General features: G+C 35.3%; 1 protein-coding gene across 1 annotated transcript in view; it reads right to left on the reverse strand.

Moving 5' to 3' along the window:
- Positions 1-14,471, reverse strand: part of SHOC2 (soc-2 suppressor of clear homolog (C. elegans)) — a 104,668-nt gene that overhangs the window by 22,796 nt on the left and 67,401 nt on the right. Inside the window, exon 3 of the mRNA XM_011967535.1 lies at positions 5,468-5,605. Within this exon, the coding sequence (XP_011822925.1) occupies positions 5,468-5,605 (138 nt within the window). The remainder of the gene's footprint in view (positions 1-5,467; positions 5,606-14,471) is intronic.

The raw sequence follows: 14,471 nt of genomic DNA on the forward strand, positions 1-14,471 counted from the left end.
GAGTAGGATTTAAAAAAGGAAAAGTATCAGGAGAACCATAATTCAATTAAGTTTCCACTATTTAGGGTAAATTGCTGTTCTTCAATAAATGACAGTGAAAATCTCAAAGGTCAATTAAAACTGTTGAAATTTGTAAGAGACCAAGACCCAAAGGTCAAAGTTGCCCACCAAACCTCAATCTTCTGCTACATAATCAAAATACTAGGACTGGAAAGGATGGAGAAAGACAAGAGTAATTATTTTAATAAACATGGTAATTGATAAATGACTACAATGTCATAAAAAGCTTCAATAAATATTACCAATTTACTTTGCCATTTACTCAGAGTAACAGCTGTACTATACTTCGCGACAACTATCAAAGCTATATAAAAGTAAATGCAATGTTATTTAAAATTTTCTTGTTAATGTTTCAGTTCTCATTGATTTCCAATTTGTAATACTGTAATCTGACCCTATAGAATAAGCTAGAGGTGAGGCATATGTGTTATTCTGAGATAACATCTAAACTACAAGAGATTAATACTAAAATCAAATGTTTTCATATTAGTAAACACACTTAAAACACAGAAGAATCACCTCTAATAGGACACTAATCCTACTTACTAGAAGACTGTATCATATATCACCACCTATGCTTTCTCTGTTTGCCAGGATTATTCATTTCAGTACTTTAATCGCATGCACCTTTGACTATTATTTAACAAGACTGAGATACAGACACATATAAAAATATTAAATAATAAAATATTGTTAGACTATTTGAGAGAGAAGAAGGTCGAATGAAAATCATGCTTTATATATCTATCTGATCAGTTGAAGGAGTAGGCAAACTTATACAGATATTTAAGAGAAAAGAGTTCTAAACAGAGAGATGGGAAGTACAAAGATCTCAAGGTTAGAATTTACCTGATATGTTCAAGAAACAATAAAATGTCTAGCATGTGTAATATCCTAAGATATACACAGTGACTAAACATCAATGAGAAGGATAAGAAAATCACTTTATAACATTTCAAGTATCTTAAATTTTAGTTCTCCTGTCTGATTTGCAGTAGAGTAAAGCAACATTTTGTTTTTCTAAGACTAAGAATTTGGATTTTATAAAAAGTCATTTTTTGAAAGTGCTTTTAGGTGATGTTTCACTGAAAGTGATTATGATGAGATTATACATTATTCTTTCTTTTCTTCTTTACTATTCTAATTAGTTGGTTGTTCATACTAACCAAACTTACAGATATATATTTCAATGTAAAAACATACAACACAAACTAAATATGTCACTGTATGACATATTTACTGTACTGAACACTATACTGAATATACGCTGAATATATATGGCCAACAGAGAAAGCATAATATACACTGAATATATACTGAATATACTGAAGAACACTGTACTGAAATAAAACTTAAACCTATATGTTGAATTGGCCCAGAGTATACTAGGAAAATGTGATCCTGAAAAATGAACAGTGAGAAATAAAATATAGTTCTTATATTTCAGAAATCTAGAAATAATACTTTGGCTGGCCAAGCAAAATGACTAAGTCACTTATCACGGGGGAAAAAAAAAAAAAAATGGACTGGCCTCATCTTTGTACATTCAATTCCAGAAGAAGGTAGAACTATCTGTTAGTTCTACTGAGATCCTCAAGGAAAGGAAGTTTGACCCAATTATTTATATCCATCTAAACTGTTCCTGAATTATAAAAGCTACACACATACAAGAACTATAGGAGAATACTGTTCCCATGAACCATTTTTGAGAAAATGACTACCAACCAGATTGACTTCAGCCAACCAAGAAATGACTGAGGCAACTATGGCAACAGGACTGCTGATGAACATTAAGACTAAAACAAAAATGGGAATTAGTATAACAAGGTATGTGTTACCTATGCTGACAATGCAATTAACAAAATTAAGAAGAAAAAGAGACCCCTCCAGAAAGGGCAGAAAGTAGAATAAACTCATTGATTGCCTCATCTGTACCATAATTGATATTTATGGATCACTCCACCCAACAAAAGTAGAATACATATTAAACTGCACATGGAATACTTTTACTATGATGAAAGAATTCAAGTCCTATCAGGAATGTTTTTGACCACAATGGAGGTAAACTAGAAGTCAAAGTCTAAGGTTTTTGCCTTTAAAAATAATAGCAAAAACCGCGATTACTTTTTTACCAACCTAATAAATAAGCCATAGATCACAGAAGAAACAAAAAGGTAAATTAGAAAATACTTCTAAAAGGAAAATACAATATATCAGAATTTGTGGGAAGCTGCTGAAGCAGTACTGAAGGGGAAATTTATAGTGCTAACTGTCTTTATGAGAATAATAGAAAGGTCTCAAATTAATGACCTTAAGCTGCCACCATAAGAAACTAGAAAAAGAACAAATAAAAAAAGTAAGCTGGTGAAAAGAAATAATAAAGTTCAAAATGGAAATCAATGAAATAAAAACCAGAGAAACAATAGGGAAAATCAATAAAACTAAAAGAGGATCAATAACATTGATATACTTCTAGCCAGAATGATTAAGAAAAAGCACAAGTTCCTGATATCAGGAATTAGAGAGGTGGCATTACTACAGATTCTACAGGTATTAAAATAACATTAAGAATGTTATGAACAACTTAAAGCTTTTAAATGTGATAACTGAAATAAAATAAATATATTCCTTGAAAGACCCATTATGACCAAGTTTGCTGAAGAAGAAAGTAATAACTGAACAACTTAAAGCTTTTAAATGTGATAACTAAAATAAAATAAATATATTCCTTGAAAGACCCATATGACCAAGTTTGCTGAAGAAGAAAGTAATAACCTGAATAGCCCTATACCTATTAAAGTAATTGAAATTGCTTTAAAAAAAATTCCTATAAAGAAAAGTCCTGTCCTGGATGGCTTCACTGGTGAATTTTATCAAATATTAAAGGAAGAAATAATGCAATTTCATACCAACTATTCCAAAAATTGAACATATGTAGCCAGCATTACCCTGAAACCAAAAACTAGGTAAAGATAGGTTGTATAATATTACATGTGAATTTATTGTTTATTCAAAACAAATACATCTAATATTTAGAACTTCTACCAGAATGTAACTTCTTAATTTATTTCTTCTTGGTAAGCAATTTTGGTCTTATTATCTGGGTTTTTATCAAGTTCAGGGAAACATTATAAAATTAGATTTTATAACTGTATCAGCACTATTTGGCCTTCTGGAACGTCTAGTCCTATCTGCCATGACTTTGTAACTTTTCCACTTCTTTTCTACACATTTCTTTTTGATCTAGATTCCAGGGGACTTTCAGTTTATCCTAGAGACCGGTCTCTGGCTGTGTTCATTTGGTTATATGGAATTTTCCATTAAATTTGATTTGGCAAACATATCTCTAAGAGTTGTATTTTATTCTTTGTTTCCTTTTTGTATCAGCCTGATCATATTTTAAATATGCAGTTTAAATATCCTTTCTATGTTCTTTTTCTCCTAGGATCACTTCTCCTTGTTCATCTTGGCCATTTTAATAGATTTTAAAGAGAAAAAAAAGCATGAAATAATTGTGCTTGGTCCTTATTATCTTGAACCAGAAATCTGATTCTCTTATTTATACAGGACATTCGGTAGAATATTAATTTTGGATATTAATAGAATAATTCAGTATGTGTTGCAGACAATCTTGCCTTTCAGAGGGACATCTAAACCATAAACCAGTTAACTAGAATACGTAATCTCTTTCCACTACAAATAGTAATATGATAGTGTCATGGGCCAAAAATCAGGGAAACATAGATTCTAATGGCTACTTATTACATCCATGTTTCAGCTTGCTTTTCTGTAAATAATTGTCCTGTATAACCTAAGACAGTCTACGCAACCCTGCTAAGAAATTCCCTAAAACTGCTTTGTTTTAAGTAATGGTAGGTAATTCAAATAAATTCTCCCAATAAAAAAATAAATAAATAAAAACATCTTCCAAAACCAAAATCAGAGAGTTAACAACATAATGACTAAGCGCCAGACCAGAAACAAGCTGGGAACCCAGATACAAGCAAAACAATGGAGATAATTCCGTCCTAAGAGCACATCCCTAACTGGAAGACGCAGCTAAAAGGCTAAGTCATTTTTCCAGCAAGAGTCAAATCTAGGGTCTGCCAAGGGTGAGGACTCTTAGTCATCAACCTCAAGTGGGACGTTCTAGAGCTGCACCCTACCAGTAAGGGTGAACTGGAAATAAAACAGCCATCCAGTTAGCCTGCAGAAAACCTTTTAATCACTTGGGGGACCAAAAAAATCTCAAGCCTTGAACACAAATGGATTAAAGTGATCCCCTCTCTACTAGGTACCCAACAGAGGCAGACAAAAACTCTTCTGGAGAAAGGTAACATCATCACAGGCCTCAAATGATTTAGTAATCACGCCTCTGAAATATTCATGACTGGACCAAGCGTGGTGGCTAAGGCCTGTAATCCCAGCACTTTGGGAGGCAGAAGTGGGCAGATCACCTGAGGTCAGGAGTTCAAGACCAGCCTGGCCAACATAGTGAAACCTCATCTCAATTAAAAATAGAAAAAAATTAGCCAGGTGTAGTGGTGGGTGCCTGTAGTCCCAGCTACTCAGGAGGCTGAGGCAGGAGAATCGCTTAAACCCAGGAGGCGGAGGCTGCAGTGAGCCAAGATCGCACCACTGCACTCCAGCCTGAGCGGCAGAGTGAAATTTGTCTCAAAAAAAATAAAAATGAAAAAAGTAAAATACTAAATATTCATGACTGAAATTATGTAAATTAAGTAGAGATGTAATTTTTCTAAATAAACATTATAGTATCCTTATACCACATTAATAACTAAAAAAGCATCAGAATTTTTAAAATTCCCTTTACTGGTATAAATTTATGGGCAATCAGAAAAATAAACAAGACTACATAAACACAGAACATATCACAGCTCAATTCAATTTTTTTGCAATTTGGCTAAGTCTCTAAAACATATTTTGAACTTCAAGTCATCTCCTCGCTTATCCCTTTAGTATTACAAATAAACAAACTTTAAAGTATACTGGCCGTGTTTAAAAAACTAAACAACAATGGTTTTATTTTTCAATATGGAATACTTTAGCAAAGAAAGGACCATACCCAGTATAACAACATGCAACTCAGAAACAAGCAGAAATAGAAAAAGCCACCCATTTTGCAATTTAAACTATGACAGAATATATATACATGTAACTCAATATTCTCTCTCTTTTATAATCTCATTGGGCTCATGTCCTAAAACCTATTTTCTTTGTCAAGAAAAGGAAATGAAAAGTGATTTTAAAATATTATCATAAAAGTTTTACAACTTTGGTAATTGTGAATTTTAATCCTGAATTTTCATTACCAAATGGACCAAAAATAGTCCTGTTAATATCCAGTTAGCTATTAACAGCTATCAATATCCTCTTTCTCCTCTCATACCTATAGTATCTGGGAGATCTAGTAGTTCATTGTGCTGCAAGTCAAGGTTGGTTATCTGTGTACAGTTTCCAATCTCCTTTGGAAGGTGTTCAAGTTGATTGTGAGCTACATCCAGCGTAATGAGGTTACATAATTCACCTGTAAATTGACCAACATAAAAATTCAATAAGCATTATAAAAACATACTCAGATAATACTTGTAAGCAAGAAAATAAATTTTATAATTTCTGAAAACAACTGGAAACAAAACCACATTATAGAGGCAACTTTTATTTTAAAATTTTAAATCATTTAGTGAACATACTTGCATTGCAAGAAAATGAAAATTTCTTTTTTCTGTATCACAATTGCATTTTCTTTCTCAAAAACTAAGTCAACCACAAATCTGAAACTATTACTTCAAGATGACATCTGATAAAATGTTGTTTGTGAATGATTACTTTTCCAACCTCTTTAAGTAACCAATTCAGTCACAAATGTTTACATATATTCCAAAATTTGAAGTACTGATTTTGTTAACCAAATTCAGCATAAATAATATCAGATACACCTTGAGTTCAGTTTGAGGGTCATAATCTACCTCAAGATATGGAAATAAATGGAAATGGAAAAGTAATTTTAAAATAATTATCTTAAAAGTTTTACAACTTTGGTAATTGTGAATTTTAATCTTGAATTTTCATTACCAAAATGGATCAAGATAGTCTTCTTAATATCCAGTTAGCTATTAACAGCTATCAGTATCTTCTTTCTCCTCTCACACCTATAGTATCTAGGAGGTCTAGCAGTTCACTATGTTGCCAAACAAAGTTGGTTATCTGTGTACTGTTTCCAATCTCCCTTGGAAGGTGTTCAAGTTGATTGTGAACTACATCCAGCTTTCAAATATGAAATCTCATATATGCTTTCGAATATGCATGTGTTCTGATGTTATATAAATGCATAAATTGACATTTATAAGTAAAAATTGCTTCTCAATTTACTAGGGCTCTAAAAGGACAGAAAATAAGGTATATTTCTCCGTTTCCATTCTGGTTGAAAGGTCTGTATTGGCAATTTAAATTACCTGCAGTGTTACTGAGTTTTAAAAAACCTTTTCATTTTTATTGGTCTTGTCAAGGCTTTTCTATTATTATTTTTTAAGGCAGAGGTTGGAGATACAGAAAAGTACAAACTATAGAACTCTGAAGAATGGGTGTGTAACACATTTTTAAGCCACACATAATAAACACAGGCAACAAAAGAAAAATCGATGTTAGATTTTATCAAAATTTAAAACTTTAGTGCATCAGAGGATACTATGAAGAGTAAAAAGGCAACCTATACAGTGGGAGAAAATATATGCAAATCACATATCTCATAATGGATTGATATCCAGAATATATAAAGAACTACCATAAAACAAGACCACCACAAAAATCCTCAAAGAAGCCGACTTTTAAAAGGGCAATGGACTTCAATAGATATTTCTCTAACGATATACAAGTGGGCAATAAACACATGAAAAGATGCTCAACATCAGTAATCACTAGGGAAACGCAAATCACAACGAGATACCACTTCATACCCATTGGGATGGCTATTATCAAAAAATAGAAAATAACAAGTACTAGTAAGGATGTGGAGAAATTGGAACCTTTGTGCACTGCTGTTGGGAAATGGTACAGTTGCTGTGAAAAACTGCACAGTGGTTCTTCAAAAAATTAAACATAAAATTACCATACAAGTCAGCAATTCAACTTCAAGGTATATATCCAAAAGAACTGAAAACAAGGACACAAACAGGTATTTGTACACCAATGGTCATAGCAGCATTATTCACAATAGTCAAAATGTGGAAACAACCCAACTGTCTATTAACGAATGAATAACCAAAATGTGGTGTATATATATATAATGGAGTACTCTACAGACTGGAATACATTTCTGATGGGTGCTAAACATGGATAAACCTGGAAAACATTATATACCAAGTGAAATAAGCCACACACAAAAGAACAATTTTATGATCCCTCTTATATGAGGTACCTGGAATAGTCAAATTCACAGAGACAGAAAGCAGAACGGTGGTTAGTAGGTGCTGAGGAGAGAGGGAAACGAGGACTTATTGTTCAACAGGTACAGAGTTTCAGTCTCAGACGATGAAAACGTTCTGGAGATTAATAATGGTAATCATTGCACAGCAATGTCAATGTGCTTAATGCCACTGAACTCTACAAGTAAAAATGGCTAAAATGATAAATTACATGTTATGCATATTTTATAATAAAAAAACTTATGGGACATAGTTAAGCCAGTGCTAAGAGGGAAGTTTATAGCACTAAATTTTTACATTACAAAAGAGGTAGGATCTCAAATCAGCAATCTAAGTCCATCTCAAGAAAATAGAAAAAGATAAAAATAAGTCGAAGCAAGCAAAAGGAAGTTAATAAAAATGAGTATAAATCAATAAAAATGAAAACAAGGAAGAAAGAGAATAGTTAATGTAAATATAAGATGGTTTTTTGGGGGAAAAAATCAATGCTTATAGCCCTCTGCCATGATTTACAAAGATAAAAAAGGGAGAAGACACATATTTCAAATATTAGCAATGAAAAAAAGGAATACAGATCCTACGGTGTTTAAAAAGAGAAAATGGACATACTACAAAAATCTTTGTAATTATAAATCATAAATTCAAAAACTTAGAAGATATAACCTAATTATTCCAAAGCCAAACTACCAAAACTCAATCAAGATGAAACAGAAAACCTGAATAGTACTATAACCATTAAATAAATATTTGTAACTAAAAAGTTTTTCAAAAAAGAAATTCTAGGCCCAGATGGCTTCACTGCAGACTTTTACCAAATGCTTAGAAATGAATTAACACCAATTTTATGCAATGTCTGCCAAAAAATAGAGGAGGAAACAATTTCAAACTCATTTTATGAGGTATTACCTTGATATTAAAATCAAAGACAGTACAAAAAAGAAAACTATAAATCAATGTCTCTCATGAGATTTCTGTGTCAGGAACTCAGACACAAAAATTCTCAACAAAATATTAGAAAACTGAATTCAACAATATAAAAGGGATTATACATCATGACCAAGTACGATTAGGATTAATTCCTGATATGCAAGGCGGGTTTACTATTAGAAAATCAATCAATGTTATTTACCATATCAACAGTCTAAGGAAGTAAGATCATTTGATGATTCATACAAGGAAAACTTTTAACAAATTCAAAATGCATTCATGTTAAAAAACCATCACCAATTTAGAAACAGTGGGGAATTACCTCCATTTAGTAAAAAGCTTCTATAAAAACTTACAGCTGACTTCCAGTTTCCAATCTAACACATAAAAAATTTTGAAGTCATTGCTCCTGTCCTCACAACAAGAAAAAGGCTCAATAAAATGAAGATTATCAACTCTTCTTATATCCTTTTGAGATCTGAGGACAAACCTCTGCCCCCAGAACTGGACAGAAATGTGATACAGAGTTACCAGGAGTAGAAGCCACAGCTGGGAGCTTGGTAGGAACACTTACTGAACTAATTAATTCGTTCAGACAAAAAATTATTGCTATGTACATTCTCTTTTTTCAGGCCCAATACTGGGCACTGAAGAAACAGACTACAATATACCAAATGCTCATATTCATGAAACTTACAACTCGTAAAAAGACAATGTGATTTGAGGGAGGCTACAAAGAGTCTCTGCTCCAATTAGGTCTCCTTCATTGCTTGCTTATAAAATTTCACCATTAAAGAGCCATTCTTTTGGATCTTCATGGCCATTCACCTCAAAGTTCTTTATCTTTAAGGTGGTGACCCTTTCACTGACTCATTCATGAAAGAAAAACTTACTGTGCACCTACTGGAGATTCAGCAGTGCAGGAAATGAAACAAGTTTCCATCTACATGAAAGATTCAGCAGCGCAGGAAACAAAGCAAGGTTCCATCCACATGAAACTTACACTGTAGTGTGCATGGAGTGGGGAATCATAAAATAAAGAAATAAAGTGTCAGGATGTGATAACTGCTGTAACCACCAGGAGGAAACCCCCCAGGGAAGGAAGTTGGAACTGTGACTGCTGGGGGAAGATGGGGTGGGAAAAAAAAAAGCATGTTTGAACTGAGACACAGGGGGTTGGGAGGGGAAATAGGCAGAAAAGGAGAGGAGGGAAAGAAAGTGAGAAATCTAGGGTCTTAAATATCACCCTAAGGAATCTAGACCATTTTGACCAGATAATAAAGCACAATTTAAAGTTTTTAAGCAAACCATGATAATCAGAGTACTGCTCTAAAAAGTCTGTTTTCTCTAGATTTGAATGGATGGACTGGAGAAAGAGAAAAAATACAGAGCCTAGGTTGACACAACTGCAATTAAGCCACAAGAAATAGTGTGAAAGTCTATACTATATCAATGGCAGTGGAATCAAGTGAATGAACAACAGGCTACTATCAAGAGGGACAGAAAAAGTGACAAGACACTTTGGGAGCCCGAGGCGGGCGGATCACAAGGTCAGAAGATCAAGACCATCCTGGCTAAAACGGTTAAACCCGTCTCTACCAAAAATACAAAAAATTAGCCAGGCATAGTGGCGGGTGCCTGTAGTCCCAGCTACTCGGGAGGCTGAGGCAGGAGAATGGCATGAACCTAGAAAGCAGAGCTTGCAGTGAGTCGAGATTGCGCCACTGCACTCCAGCCTGGGCGACAGAGCGAGACTCCGTCTCAAAAAAAAAAAAAAAAAGTGACAGGAATGTGGTAGAATAACGCTTTTCAGACAACATATGGTGAAGGCCTGGTTCTTTGTCTTTTGCTTTTTTCCCAAGTGGTTGTAGATGAATATTTAAAACACAAACTCACACACTTGGATGTCTCAGCAATGTCAAATTGTTACATAAGATTCTAAATGCGGCCGGGCGCGGTGGCTCACGCCTGTAATCCCAGCACTTTGGGAGGCTGAGGCGGGCGAATCACGAGGTCAGAAGATAGAGACCACGGTGAAACCCCGTCTCTACTAAAAATACAAAAAAAAAAAAATTAGCCGGGTGCGGTAGTGGGCGCCTGTAGTCCCAGCTACTCGGAAGGCTGAGGCAGGAGAATGGCATGAACCTGGGAGGCGGAGCTTGCAGTGAGCTGGGATCGTGCCACTGCACTCCAGCCTGGGTGACAGAGTCAGACTCCGTCTCGAAAAAAAAAAAAAGATTCTAAATGCTTCCTTTCAGTTTCTGTTCTTAATTTGGGCAAACTAGTAACAAACAGTTGGTGGCCCAGTACTTGTCTAGTGAGTAGGCTACACCTTGACTAGAACTAGAACAACAACAAAAAAATTCTCTGATCCTAAGATATTGAGCCTGGGTTGATAGAGAAGATAAGATGCAATTATGAGAGAGGAATAGAATCCACAAAGAAGAAAAGTTGAGCTGAAGTTATAGTTTGGTCATGATGAATTTGAGATACTAGTGTGACATCTACGTAAAATATTTAGTGGTTAATTGTGGGGGAAAAAACATGAAGAAAATGTTATCATGGTAGAACATTTTTGTCCTAAGAGAAAGTTGGATTTAACATCTGCAAACATTGAGCTCTTCTGGCTAAGGGTAATGGTGGAGTCGTGCTGATAATTTAAAACTGTGGATAAAATATTTAAAGGCATATAGGGATACCAAAGTTAAAACTAGAGGGAATTTAACCCTTAAAAAGAAGGGAACTGTAGTAGACAGACTTCTAAGATAACCCCCAATGGCCCTGCCTTATGAATAATTATATATATTATCTAATTACCCCTCCCCTTGAGTGTGGGCTAAACTAAGTGACTTGCTTCTTACCAATAGAATATGGCAAAGGTGATGGGATGTCACATTTGTGATTCAGTTACTAAAGATTGTGACTTCCATCTTGCTAGCACTTTAATGATTTCTTAGCTTACACCCTTTGATAAGGCAAGCTGCCATGTTGAAAAGACCCATGTGAAAAGGAACTAAGAGCAGTCTCCAGCCAACAGTCAGCAAGAAATTGAAGCCCTCTCTCCAGCAACCTGCTAGGAACTAAATCCTAACAAAAACTACATGAGCTAGGATGTGAATCTTTTCCCAGGTGAGCCTTCCCAAGCCCTGGCTAACACTATAACTGAAAAATCTTGTGAGAGAACCTAAATCAGAAGGTCCAGTTAAGTTGTGCTTGATACCCAAACCAAATAAACTATAAGGTAACAAATGATTGTTGTTTTAAGAGTTATCTTTCAGAGTAATTTGTTATACGACAATAGACAACTAGTACAGCAATCACATGAGATTCACCTTCATAAATGCCTTTTTATAAAGCTTTTACCATGAAGTTACTAAAAAATCTGCAGGTGAAAAGTAAATCTCAAGTCAAAAGCCAAAGTCCTACTGCCAAGAAGCCAAAGGACAGGGTTCAGGGTTATAAGAGTGACTGGAATTCAAGGTTGGATACTCTGTAAAGGAGGAAATCACAAAGAGCAGAGTCCTAAAATCTGCAAATACACACTCCTCAAATGTTTGCCTGACTCCGAAAATGCATGTGGGAGAGGAGACTGCAAGGAGTCCAAGGGGAGAACCACAGCTAAAAGGCTAAAGGAGCTGAGCAGAGAGTTCAACAGTCGCCAAAGTTCTTTAAGAGTTTGGATTTTCAGTCTTGTCAAGTTGTTGGAGAGTAAGAAAACAAAATTCCAAGAGGGCTATAACATAGGAGAGTAAAGACCACATCTCAAAACTAAGGAATTTACCCTAGGTTTAAGGATATAACCAAATAGCATCACCCTTAGAAGAGCTAAATCTAAGTCTCTATGGTCAAGGTGACTCAACAGCAATTTAACTGCCTAGCAGAACAAAATGTAATACTTTTCAGAGGATAACGGAATCCATAGTAGTTACAGTACTAGCTATTTATACTAGCCAATCAAGAATTACTAGACGGTCTTCTATTTACCACCATGGATGCAACTAGAAAATGAAAAAAATGTTTGAGAAAATGGTTTGCAGACTGCAGACAATAGCCATATATGACTGTGCTCCCTTGTATCAAAGGAAAACAATAGGAGGTCCTATGATTGCCCCAGGTTACTGCCTGGAGCCAGGTTCCTGGTCACAGAAAAAGCAGAGAAGGAATACAGAACAAGCGCCAATAGTTATTACTGTTAGGGCAAAATATTTTAGTCTAGGAAAGCCAAGATGGTTAGAATTTGTGAGGCAGAATTGGAGACAGAAGAGAGTAGCAAATAGATTTGTGCAATCTGCAAGAAAGACTTATTCAGTCTTTGCCTAAATTCTTATCTGCATTAGGTGCAAACAAACCACCAAAGGCTAGGCAAAGACCTAGCAGCAGCAACCCAAACAATTCCCAGCAGTCACACAAGGTTGTGAATAGTTTGAATTCCTACCAGTCACAAAACAGACCTCCTAATATATAGATTTTCAGGGAGTCATCAAAATTTATTACCTTAGCAGTGGGGCTAAATTAGATGTAGACAAAAGGCTACTAAAACTACCATAACAAAGCTTAAAAGCAAGCCAGAAAGGATTAAACTGACTACAGAAAAATTTAACTGTATGCCAGGACAAAGTCCAGCACTATTAAAAGAATACAACAAAATCCAAGACTTAACAATGTGAAAATCTTATGAAGCTCACATCCAATTAAAAATTACTAAACATGTAGGATGGGTATGGTGGCTCACGCCTATAAACCCAGCACTTTGGGAGGCTGAGGCGAGAGGATCACCTGAGGATGGGAGTTCAAGACCAGCCTGACCAACATGGAGAAACCCCATCTCTACTAAAAATACAAAATTAGCCAGGCGTGGTGGTGCATGCCTGTAATATCATCTACTCAGGAGGCAGGAGAATTGCTTGAACCCGGAAGGCGGAGGTTGCGGTGGGCCGAAATCACACCATTGCACTCCAGTGTGGGCAACAAGAGCAAAACTCTGTCTCAAAAAAAAAAAAAAAAAAAATTACTAGACATGCAAGATGCAGGAAAATAAGACCCACACAAGGAGAAAAGTCATTCTGTAGCAACAGAAACAAAAATAAAAGATGAAACTATAAGACAAGGACAGTGAAAAAGCTATTAAACAATGAGCTCCATATGTTCAAGGTAAAAGAAAACTTGAATAAAAATGACACCCAATGGAATGTATGGAAGTGAGAAATAAAATACCTGAGATGAAAACTTCATTGTATAGAACAGTAGATTTAGACACTGAAGAAGAAATGATATACAGCAGCAACAAAAAAATAGCTATAAAACTATCTAAAATATACACGGACACACACAGACAAATAGAGCATCAATGACCTAAAATGTAAAGTCTAATATACATTTAATTAGAGACTCAGATAATAGAAAAAAAAAACAGGACCAAGAAAGGGAAAAGTTACAAGAAATAATAGCCAAAATTTTTCCAATTTTGATGAAAACCATAAACCTACAGATCCAAGAGGCTCATAAACTCCGAGATAAGAATAACAGCAGACTTCTTGTTAAAAACTAGGCAAGCTATAAGAAAATGGAGAGGTGTCTCTAAAACACTGAGGGGGGAAAAAAGGAAACTTTCAAACTAGCATTCTATATTAGGAAAAACAGCTTTCAAAAATGAAGGCAGCAAGGTGTGATGGCTCACACTCTTAATCCCAACATTCTGGGAAGCTGAGGTGGGTGGATTGCTTGTGCCCAGGAGTTTGAAGACCACTCTGGGCAATATGGTAAGACCCTGCCTCTACAAAAGATACAAAAACTAGCTGGGTGTGGTGCACACACCTGTAGTCCCAGCTACTCGGGAGGCTGAGGAGGGAGGATCACTAGAGCCCAGGAGGTCGAGGCTGCAGTGAGCCATAATCACACCACTGCACTCAAGCCTGGGTAACAGAGGGAGACCCTGTCTCAAAAAAAAAAAAAAAAAAAAAAAAAAAAATTACTAGACATGCAAGATGCAGGAAAATAAGACCCACACAAGGAGAAAAGTCATTCTGTAGCAACAGAAACAAA

The sequence above is a fragment of the Mandrillus leucophaeus genome, unplaced genomic scaffold (genome assembly GCF_000951045.1).
Source record: "Mandrillus leucophaeus isolate KB7577 unplaced genomic scaffold, Mleu.le_1.0 Scaffold80, whole genome shotgun sequence".
Classification (NCBI taxonomy): Eukaryota; Metazoa; Chordata; class Mammalia; order Primates; family Cercopithecidae; genus Mandrillus; species Mandrillus leucophaeus.